At 55.7% G+C, this 10,893-nt stretch overlaps 1 protein-coding gene across 3 annotated transcripts in view; it reads right to left on the bottom strand.

The window, feature by feature from the left end:
* Positions 1 to 407: 407 nt before the first annotated feature.
* The window catches only part of MAPKAPK3 (MAPK activated protein kinase 3), a 38,805-nt gene continuing 28,319 nt past the window's right edge, over positions 408 to 10,893 (bottom strand). Inside the window, exons 4-12 of one of the 3 annotated variants that reach the window (XM_060022574.1) lie at positions 9,541 to 9,680; positions 8,307 to 8,371; positions 7,766 to 7,845; positions 5,876 to 5,999; positions 4,600 to 4,675; positions 4,147 to 4,271; positions 3,614 to 3,699; positions 3,262 to 3,342; positions 408 to 2,555 (exon numbers count right to left, since the gene is read on the bottom strand). In XM_060022574.1, the coding sequence (XP_059878557.1) occupies positions 2,403 to 2,555; positions 3,262 to 3,342; positions 3,614 to 3,699; positions 4,147 to 4,271; positions 4,600 to 4,675; positions 5,876 to 5,999; positions 7,766 to 7,845; positions 8,307 to 8,371; positions 9,541 to 9,680 (930 nt within the window). In that variant the 3' untranslated portion in view covers positions 408 to 2,402. The remainder of the gene's footprint in view (positions 2,556 to 3,261; positions 3,343 to 3,613; positions 3,700 to 4,146; positions 4,272 to 4,599; positions 4,676 to 5,875; positions 6,000 to 7,765; positions 7,846 to 8,306; positions 8,372 to 9,540; positions 9,681 to 10,893) is intronic. The other 2 variants (XM_060022576.1, XM_060022575.1) reach the window with 2 other exon arrangements.

Here is a 10,893-nt window from a genome sequence, read left to right as displayed (position 1 = left end):
ACCACAGGCTCTGTGAGGCCCCCAGAATTCATTTGGAGACCTCAGGGGTCCTTCAGAAGGGTGGGTCACCCCTTCAAGTATGAAGCCCAGGGCTGGAACCAAGGTCCAGGAAGCCCATATGATGCTGTTCTGGAGAGCAGGTCCTTGGGAGTGAGAGCCCATGGGTGGAGAAAGCCTGATTTTCTGGGTGGAAAGTCCCAGAGGTAGATTGGGGGCTGGGCTGCTTTTCCCTTGAGCAATTTCAGGTACTTCTCTCCTTCCTGACAGCTAAGGATGCTGGGGTGGCAAATGGGTGCTGGACACGAGCCACGCACCAGGCACCCCACTAAGTACTTTACACATCATCTGTCCGATCCCCCAGATGTCTCCCCAGAGTGGACATCATCAACCCCAATACACAGGTGAGGAAATCAAGGCGGGAAAGCGGGGAGACTTGTCCAAGGTCACCAGGCTAGGAAGCAGCACTCAGCTCAGGTGGCTTGCCTGTCCCTGCCTTCTAACATCTCCCACCCTCCCCGACACCCTGAGGGGAAGGGAGGTGGGGGGAGGAGTGCTGCAGGTGTCAGATGAGCTCTTGGGAAATGGAGAGGACAGGAGCTGGGGGAATATGTCAGTCAGGGTCCCCCTCGAGGCTGCCCGCAAGGGCTCCCGAGGGCTGAGGGTGCTCCGTCGCTGGAGTAGTCAAAAGAGTCTCCAGCGTCCCGCCCCCTCCCCTCCCCGACATCCTCGCTGCCAAATGAAATCTGGCAGCTTCTGAAAATAGCTCAGCGCTGCAGCAGGCGCTCTGCCCGCCCTTCAGCAGGCTGGCACACAGCTGGGGGTGGCCACTGTGGGCAGACGCTGGCACACACCAAGCTGGGGGTGGGTGTCACACACGTAGCGCACCGGGCAGCACAGAGCTGGGGGCACGGGGCAGCTGCCATCCCTTAGCTCCCATGACCTTCCCATGCCTGGTGAGACCAGGGTGCACCTGGAGTCAGTCTGGCATGTTTACCAGGCCTGAGGCACCCTGTCCAGCAGCAGTGAAATCACTAGTAGGTGTGAGGACATGCCCTTAGGCCACTTTTGTCCACTCATATAGACAAAGAGAAACTCAGAAACAAGGGGAAAATGTCAAAATGTTGTTTACTAATATCTGGATGTAAAACCCAGCAGTGTTTTACAAAAAGTGTGACCACCCTATTTGACGTGGTCTAGGATTTCCCTGCCCGTGAGAGAAGTGTAAGGAACCAGCAAACAGGCCGGGGGTCAGGCACTTGCCAGGCCCATATCAGGCGTTCAGCACCCTGAGGCTGCCTGGGCAGTGTGGGGCTGGGTGAGCCTGGACCAGCAAGGAAGGGGCACTCTCTGCTCTGACTCTGCCAAAGCCAGGACCAGACCCTCTAAGCGTCACACAGCAGCCCTCCGCTGCCTCGGGTCTGACCCGGAGGATAGAAAGAGACCCCTGATTAACGGGGAGCCCTTGGCCCTGCCCCAAGCTATCCACTCTCGCAAAAGTGTACCAAGAGACAACCCCTGCCATCAATCAAGACAGAGTAGAGGATGAACAGTTAAGGAAAGGCTTTCCTGCCTGGGATCTGGTGAGCAGGTAGGGGCAGGGTAACTGTTTTAGCTTTTGTCACAGTGACATTTCCAAAGTAAAAAAAAAGGGTTAAAAATACCTCCCACTCACAGTGAGACGAGAGGCTACTCTTTGGGTGGGGGGTAGTAACAGGATGCTGGGCCCATGGACTCTGTGCAAGGAGAACTCCAAGGACCCTGTGGGATGGGGCTGCAGCAAGACAGGGCTGGACCACCCAGAGAGCCAGGCAGACTGACCCTGCAGCCTCAGGGAGACCAAAGAGGGGTGAGCCTGAGAGAGGCATGCAGCGTGAGGGAGAGCAGCCTCCCCAAGAAGGCACGCAGACCCTCGTTTGCCCCTCTCCCCCCCTTGCTCACTCACTCAGCATTCAGAGACAGCAACTCTGTCCCTGGTCACCATGACAACCAGTGGCCGGATGCCTTTCCCAAGGCCAGGCCCATCTGCCCACCCTCCAGGGAGCTGTTTCCACAGAAGAAGGGACGCCCAGCCACAACTCCCAGTGGCCTAGAAGTCTAAGGCCATGCCCAGGGCAGGACAAAGTCACCGTTCATTCAGGCCACTCTGGTCAAAGGCACTGCAGCTGCAGCAGGTGGCTCCCTAGCCCCCAGGTTTTGGCCCTTGTCTAGGGCCTGAACCTGGGCTGGAATTCTGAAGGATCAGGGTCACGTCCCCCCATCCTGAAGTTCCAAGTGACAAATTAAAACATAACAAAAATAATCCTTTTGTTAAAAACCATGAGCCTGGGCCCTCTGGGTCAGGGCCTCAGGCCCCTCCAGTGTGTCCTCCAGGCTGAGGCCCAGCTCCCCCACAGCCGCATGAGCTACTGATTGTTGCAGCCCTGAGAGGCCGAGGAGCTTCCTGCCTGCTTCTTCCTCCGCTTGTTGAGGAGCCGGTTGTTAGAGGTCTGCAGGTCCTTGATCTTCACCTGGTCATAGTCCACCCGCATGGTTGCCAGGGCACTGGTCATTTCCTCCTGGGGACAGATGTGGGGGGAGGGCAGGTACACTGACCTCAAGAGACATCACCTCCTGCCTGAGTAGCCCCTTAATAATATCAGTGATGGCAGTGACCATCTATGCTGCCCGAGAGCCCCCTGTGTAGCCAGCACTGGGCCCATCCCTTTGCCTCATATGAGCTTCACTCTAGTCCATTGTGGTGGACACTGGGCTTATCCAAAAAGGCACAGAAAGTATAGTGACTCCCTGGGACCATACCAAGGGTAAGTAGGACAGGGACTTGGCCCAATGTCACCTGCTCAGAACCACAAGGCCTGCAGGGGACGCCGTCTTGCTGTGCACCCAGGGCACCAGCGCCTGAAGACTGTGCCCTGGTTGCCCCAGGCTCTGAACTGCTGCCCCATAGGCTCAAATCTGGCCTCCCCTAAGTCTAAAAGCAGGCTGACCACCCTCCCAAATGTTGCAAATCATAGGAGGGATTATGGCCAAAGCTTGTTCGGTTTGACCCCAAAGCCCCCGTTCACCGAGGGCGTGAGCCAGGAGCACCACCCTGAATGGGGTAGCGCAGCCCAGTACTCCAAGTGCCACGGTCAGACCACGGCTGCAGTCACTGACATAAGGCAAGAGGGGACCGAAGACCCAGGTTCTGGGTGGTCACCACCGTGGAGTCCCTTTTTCCAAAACCCTGCTACTTGCAGGGAGGCTGAGGGAGAGTCCACCCACCTTGACTTCATCCCAGTGGTCTTTGTCCTCCTGCAGCACTCGGGCTGTGTGGAGTAGAGTCTGTGGCACCACCATCGATTGCTGGAAGGAGCCCCAGGCCCGTGGATCAGACCCTGCGGGCACCCGGGACAACACTGGCTGCCCCACCCCACCCCCTTTCTTCCAGTCTCAGATGGGGAAACGGAGACTCAGGGAGATGAAGGAGCCTGACATGAGTGGTGGCAAAGGCAGGTTATAGGTGGGGCACTACCACACATCTGTGGCCCACGGCAGGGACTCCGGAGCCATCACTCTTCTGGCAGCCCTGCTCAAGCTCATCACCCTGCCCACCATAGAACGAGGTGGCACTCACGTTGATCCAGGGATGGTTCATGAATTGTGTGATGGTCAGCCTCTCTGTGGGGTCTGTCTTCAGCAGGAGGCGGATCAGCTGCTTGGCTAGTGATGAGAGGGGAGTGGTGAGGCTGCGAAGTTCCTCAGAGCCAGTCCCCCCCTCCCAGAGACCACCAGCTCTGCACACGCTCCCAAATTCCTAACCCACAGAAACAGTGAGCTAATAACCGTTCCTTGTTTTAAGGCATTAAGTGTTTGGGGTAATTTGTTAGGCAGCAATAGATAATTGATATGAGGCAGACTTGTTTGTGGTCTCCAAAGGGAAAATATGAACAGGAGTTAGAGGAAGTTTTGAGGAGGCAGGTTTTGAGCCCATTTGGCAGGTATAGAAACTGAGGTTCAAAAAGGTTAGGTGACTTGCCTAGGACCACAAAGCTGGGATGCTGGGGAAGCTAGGATCTGAATACAGGTCAGTTTGACACCAAAGTGTTCTCTCCCAGAAGGAAGGCTTATGGGGTCCAGAGGAGCAAGATGGGGCAGAGATTCACTCACCATCCTCAGAGACCTCTGACCACTCAGGATTGGGGAAGCCATACTGGCCCAGGCGGATCCTCCTCTTCATCCCCGGGGAGATGGCCTGGCCCGTGTTGGAGTAGAAGGGCGGGAAGCCGCATAGGCTAGGGGAGGGCAGAGGTCATTCGGCACAGGTGTGGGGGAAGCGCCAGGGTGGACCCATTCTCCTCCCCCAAGACCCTGACTGGGGAGACAGGCAGCCAGACACCAAGGCAATAATACCAGCCCTCAGAACTCTGGTGTTCATCCCAGGACCACCATCTGCCCCTGGCATGGGGAGGCCTTCAGGGAGCCTGAAGAAGAGGTGTCCCATGACCAGAAGGGAAGGGCAGCCTCCTTGAAGAGTGACCTGCTCAAGCCCCTCACCAAGGATGGCAGGGACAGAAGTGGTTCTGAGGGTACACGGGGTTGCAGGAGATGGATGGTACTCACAGGATGTACATGATGACGCCCAGGGACCACATATCACATGACTTGTCATATTTCTCTGGACCCAGGACCTCAGGAGCTACCAGGGCAGAGAGCACAGGAAGGGCCTCAGTCCCAAGGGTCCTCAAGCCCAGGCAGGAGCCTAAATCCTGGACAAGGTGGAGAGCAGGTGCCCAAGCTGGGGGATGGGGCAGAGCAGATTGGCGTCTGGCACCTTCTGGGAAGGCGGCATGTGTGTGAAGTTGCGGGAGGAAAAGCAGCTCCCAGATAAAATAATCCCAATTTAGACTGGGCTGTAAGAAATGATAGCCTCCTAGCTACTTTGGGCCATCTCAGTCTTGGTGTGGGAGGAGAGGGAGAGGAGGGCAGTCTGGGGTTTGATGGGGTCCTGCCGTAGGTGAGAGGGCCTCAGCCCACCAGCTGCCCTGTGTCCCTTGCCTCCTGAATGTACAGCCGAGGTCATGGGTAAGGAGGGGCCACGGCCAGGGCTCTGGGTTCCACTGTCAGCCTGGCTACCATCCCATGAGGCCTTGGTCTTCCCATCTGTTCAATGAGATGGGTAGGCCGGAAGATTTCTAAGTCAAAATACTGCAAAACATGTTCTGGTAAACAGAGTGCCATTCCAGCTGTCTCAGGGGGCTTCCCACCCCTTAAACAGCTCTTGGAAGGCTTATCCTGAGGGAGAAGAGCTCTCTGTAAAACGAGTCATCACCCCACTCTCTGGGAAGGGGCACTTTCAGCAGGGGCTTCTCCAGATCTGGGGGCTGCCCGCTCACAGAGGAGCAGGGAGCTTTTCCAGGAAGCATGGGTACGTGTACAACCCCGGGTCCCATCCATGCCCTCACCTAAGGGACCCTCTCCCACAAGGCAGGTGGCTGGTACCCTGCATCCCTCTAATGTAGGAGGAAATGCCTGCCCACTTTCTGAATATGACTCTCAGGAAGATAAAAACCAGAGAAAAACAACCACAGTTGGGCTCCATCCCAAGCTGATGGCAGCCTTTTATCACGTATATATTTAGAGCCGCTGTGATGTCATTCAGCTCACAGGCCACAGCCAGAATTTTCCTGGATCTATTTTCAAAAGCAGAAGCTGAAGTTTGGGAGAATATTTTTGCAACCTCCGGCCCCCCAGTCACCGCCTCCTCGCAGACAGAATCCTCCCCTCCCTCCTCACTGGGCTTTAACCCTTTGCCTTCTGCACCCCACTGGCTGCCCCATACCACAGCAGGGTGAGGCGGGTGTGGTAAATAGGTACAAACCATATCCCAAGGACTCACCCACATAATAGGGAGTGTAGCAGGGAGTCTGCAGGGCATTTTGGGTGGTCTCCTTGGCAAAGCCAAAGTCAGTGAGCTTGAGTACCCCATCTTTCTCCTTGGACGTGTAGAGCAGGTTTTCAGGCTGGGCCAGGAAGAGAAAACATTAGTCTGGAGTTAGGCACCAGGTGGGGGCAGAATCTTCCCTCATCCAGATTGATGCAGGAGGAGCCAGGTCCATCTCACTAAAAAGACCTGGGTCTTGGCAAACAACAACACAGGCCAAATATGGAGGAGACTAATGTGGCTGAGAGGTGACACCTCATCTCACAGAGGGGAAACTGAGGCAGTTGTTCAACCAAGGCTGCAGATAACCGAGTGCCACGGAGAGCCCAGGGGCAGGAAATTCTAAGCTTGAGTTGGTGATGCTGCCTTGAGATGCCAAAATGAGGGTTCCGGGGGAAGGTGGGCTGCAAGCGAGCCAGTGCTGCCAAGCACACAGCCTGTACCCAGCCCAGAATGAGCCTGCAGGACAGCCCCCCTGAGGTTGCTCTGGGAGCTAAGACCCCAGGAGCTGCACAGAGGCCATCTTTCCTGGTTGCAGAGCACAGAGAGTCTGAGGGATGAAGGCAGTGGGGAATCTGCATGGAGGAGGCAGCCCTGAAGCTGGTTTTTAATGAATGTGTAGGACCTAGGCCCATGGAGAGGAGCGGCAGAGCTGGGGTAGAAGGATGGGTGTTAGATGGAGTTCCAGTTTGGAGCCAGCGAAAGCTATTTCTCAGGTCCTGTTTGAGATGATGCAACCTTGGACTGGGATTAAAAACAGGGAAGCAGTTTTGATCTATACAAAGGAATCTTCTCAGCAGAAGGCTTTTCTCCCCTTGGGAGAAAAAAAGGAAGCCAGGGCCAAAATAAAGCAATGGTTTATTTTGCAAAATAAAGCAAAGGTGAGACTGTTGCGGCTCCCCGTGTATCCAAAATCAAAGAATAACTCTATGGGTTGGCAGTAGTCAGCCAGAGGAAGAACCTGATGCAGCAGCTGGGCCCTCAGGTCTCCTCTGCCCAGTCTTAGGAGGAAATAAGCCTGGGGGTGTCATGCTCTAAGTGTGGGCCTGAGGGCCCAGGAGTTGCAGATTCTACTCTGATGGTGGCTGGCAGATGCAAGTGTGTGCATGTGTGTATGTAAGGCTGCCTCGGTTTGCATTTCATCCATCTGATCTTGATCACCTGTAAGAGTCAGTCCTCCCTGGATAGGAAGTTTGGAGAGAACATCTCTCAAGCCCATCCACTGGAAGGGCAAGCAGGTCCAGCAACTGGGATTACCTCTGCTCCTTCATCCAGTGCCCAGCACATGGCTTCTTTCCCCTAAAATGCTGACATTAGAGGGCTCCACCTATGGAAACTATGGCTGTTACTTCACAGAAGCCCCAACATTGTAAGGCAGCCCCTTCCCGAGGCCTGGCATATTGTCACCACAAAATCCTTGCTGAATGAACAAATGAATGCATGAAGCCCAGTGCAGCAACTGCACAGCCTTGAGCAAGACAATCTCTCTCTGAGCCTCGGTTTCCTCATCTGTCAAATGGGTAATGGCACCCATCTCACAGGGCTGGGTGAGGATTAAACGAGATGCTTATCAGGACTACTGGCTTGAAGTAGGCATTCAGTTATTCTTATGGCTATTGGGATTATACAGTGTTTGAAGGAAACAAGGAGACCCATCTGGCTAGAGCAGAATGAATATGCTGGAACCATGGGAGAAAAGGCTGAGAAGAGCAGTCTTGGCCAGGGGGAAGAGGCCTTGAATGCCAACCAAGGAACGTAGCCTCCATCTAGTGGATGCTGGGACCATTGAGGGTTGTGGATGGTATTCTTTTCCCTGGTCTCCGAACCTGGATCCTGGAGCCTCACCTTGACATCTCGGTGGGCAATGTTCCAGCTGTGCAGAAACTGGATAGCGGTGCCAATATCCCGCATGATCTCTGCAGCTTCTGCAGACAGAGACAGAGGAGAGGGTCACTGATGTCAGTCAAGGGTCAGGCAGCCTAGGGGGCCCCACCCATCATCCCTCCTGGGAAAGCACAAGGTGATGCACTCCTCCCACCCAGGGCCCCCATCCCATACCCACACCCTGGTCACCCTAGTTTCCTTTGGGGATGGCCTCATCTCATTTGGGGCTCTTTCAGCGGGCCTGGGCTACCTCTCCCCAGCTCAACTGTTGGTTGGCACCAAGAGGCGTGGAGTCCTCCATCCCAAGGCCATGGAGAGCCCATCTCTGGCAAAGTGTCACAGACTCACAGAACCCCTTGGGAGATAAACACTCTGTCCCACCCTCTCTTATTCAGCTGGGGAAACTGAGGCACAGAGAGGAGCAGGGCCTTGCCCAGCATCACACAGAAACTCTGTGTGAGCCATCTCAGCCCAAATCCCCAGTGCAGCTGCACGTACACACCTCTCTCAGTGAAAGCTTGGTCGCCACGCTCCTGAATCCTGCTGAACAACTCACCGCCTTCCATGCTATTAGAGAAAGTGGGCAGGGAGGTGGAGAATCAGGCATCAACCTGCCCCCACCCCAAGTCATGGGCTCAGGCCTCCAGCCCTGCTGCTCTTCTCCTGGGGAACGGTCACCTTCAGCCTCCCTGTGCCTTGCAGAGCCTGGTGAATGGTGGGCTGTTGGCTTGGGTGGGTTGAACTCAACTCTTAGAACTAGGGGAGGATCTTAACCAGGGAGCACCTGTGTTCCCAGGGGCACTGACCCTGCCTGGCAGCCCCACCCTCATCCAGGTTTCCCCAAGTGAGGAAGGAGATGTCAGTTATCATCATCATGGCCACTGTTTTCTGAGCACCTACTGTGTGCTGCGCCCTGGGCAAACCCTTTGTGTGCACTGCTGTGTAATCCTGGGCTGGTCCCTTCATCTCTCAGTGCCTCACCTTCCTCTTCTGTAAAACAGGGATTATAGCACCAACCTCACAGAGTTGTGAAGACTGATTCAGCAATACACATAGAGCACTTAGAATGAACAGGGTGAATGCTATATCAAGATCTCCCTCCACATTTTACATGGGAGTTACAGCGATTCAGAGAGGTTAGCAGTTGCCCAAGGTCACACAGCTAGTGGGTGGCAGAGCCAGGATCTGAACCCCAAATCTGACTTAAGAGCTGCTACACTGAGGGGTGAGGGGGAACTTTAAAGGCAGACAGGGAGGAGCTGGAGGCCAAGACACAGGGCCCAGGGTCTGAGGAAGGTTAGGGTTGAGCCACAGTGCTCGTGGAAGAAGCCCAGGGTGGAGAAAGCCGCTGGCTCCTGGATCTAGGCCCTGATCACCCAGCACCTGGTGGGGCCGTGGGAGCACCAATCCAGGTGGGAAGGAGAAAGCCGAGGGGACAGTGTACTTCCCACTCTTCCCCACATCTCTCCCCCACCCCCTACATTCAGCTCTTCCAGCCCATCCTCACAGAGTGGAAATCATACCCAGGGAGGCCACATTAGAGCCCCTGTGGATTCCTTCCCACCCTTGCAGGAAGGCCCTTGTGGCCAGCTGCGCAGGTCCGCGACCCTTCAGAGGCTGGCGGGGGGCCTCCCGGAGATGCTATCTGAAGAACAGAGACAGCCCCTAAAGAATGGCGGGAGCCTGGGGGCCACAGGGGTACTAATGAGGCACTGAGGCAGGGTGGGCCAGCATACCATTCCATGACGATGAGGAGACAGCGTTTGCTGTGATGCATGTTCTCATACACATCCAGGATGCGCACAATGTGGGGGCCGCCTGAGGCTTTCCAGTGGTGGTCCACCTCCTGCCGGGCCTTGGGGCTGTCATACAGGAGCTGAGGGCAGGTAGGCACAGAAAGTTGTCAGGCCTAAAATCCACTTCCCCAGGAGCCACCCAGTAGTGCCACTGCCCTCACTTTGCAGACAAGGACACGTAATCTCAGAGAGGCCTGTGACCTGCCTAAGGTCCCCTAGCTTATGAAGGGCAAAATGAGGATTCACATCCAGGTTTTCCTGATTGGTGGTCCAATGAGACTCTGGACTTGATTGAGGGTCAGCTTCAAGCAGCTTAGCTGGTAGCTCAGGAAGCCCTGGAAAGTAGCTGAAAGCTTGGAAGGACTCAGAGGCCAGAGAAGCCCCTGCCTCCCTTCTTGGGGACAGCAATTGAGGTGGAAATTGAGTGGACTTCGTAGTCAAATCACACATCACCTGTGAGACCCCAGGCCAGGAGCCACACATCGCCAGAGCCTCATTTTTACAGTGAGATGGCATGAGGGTTGTGGACCAGAGGTAGAGGTTGGCAGCAAGGAGGACCCTGCTCGAGGGAAGTGACTGCCTGGCGGGGTGAGGTCTGGGCTTGGAGCTAAATTCCTCCAATGACTCACTGTGACCTCAAGCTAACATTCACAGCTCCAAGCCACAGCCCACAACTCTGTAAAATGGAGTAATAATAGTCATCCCCACAGGATACATCACATCAAGGCAGGCAGCACGTGGGTGGGCGTCACGATCCTTGTTCAGGTTAACTCAGCCCTGGGCTGTGGCTGTCAACCTTACAGCCAATCACCGGAAATGAGCAAGACCCTGAAGTGGTCATGCTCAGAGGAGGTGCAGGGGGTGGAGACGTCAGCCTGCAGGGTGAGGTGGCCCAGAATGGGGAGAGCAGGGACAAGCCATCCCCCGGGTAAGGCTGCTCACATTTGCTTCCCGGCTGAACAGGGCTGAAGACCAGGGCTGGAACCCAAGATAGGCTCAGACCAGCTCCATCTTGCTCAGTACGCACCGGACCCTGGGCCACCCTGGGCCTTGCTTTCTTCTTCTGCAGGATGGTTTCCCCTCTGCCAGGGCACGTGTGGGCAGGCTCTGGGACCAAGCTCTCTAGGCAAAGATCAACTGGGGCGGAAACGAATCCCTGCATCTGCTTGCCCCTTGGTCTCTGGAGCTTGACCCTAGTGTGGGGTGCAAGGAGCTGGGCAAGCCCCTCCACCAGCTCCGGGGTTCCTTCTCCACTAACCAGTCCAGAATGGGGGTGTGCATGGAGACGGCTGC

This window comes from Delphinus delphis, chromosome 10 (assembly GCF_949987515.2).
Source record: "Delphinus delphis chromosome 10, mDelDel1.2, whole genome shotgun sequence".
NCBI lineage: Eukaryota > Metazoa > Chordata > Mammalia > Artiodactyla > Delphinidae > Delphinus > Delphinus delphis.
Note: the sequence above shows the minus strand (reverse complement) of the source record. Positions and strands in the feature narration are given on the sequence as shown.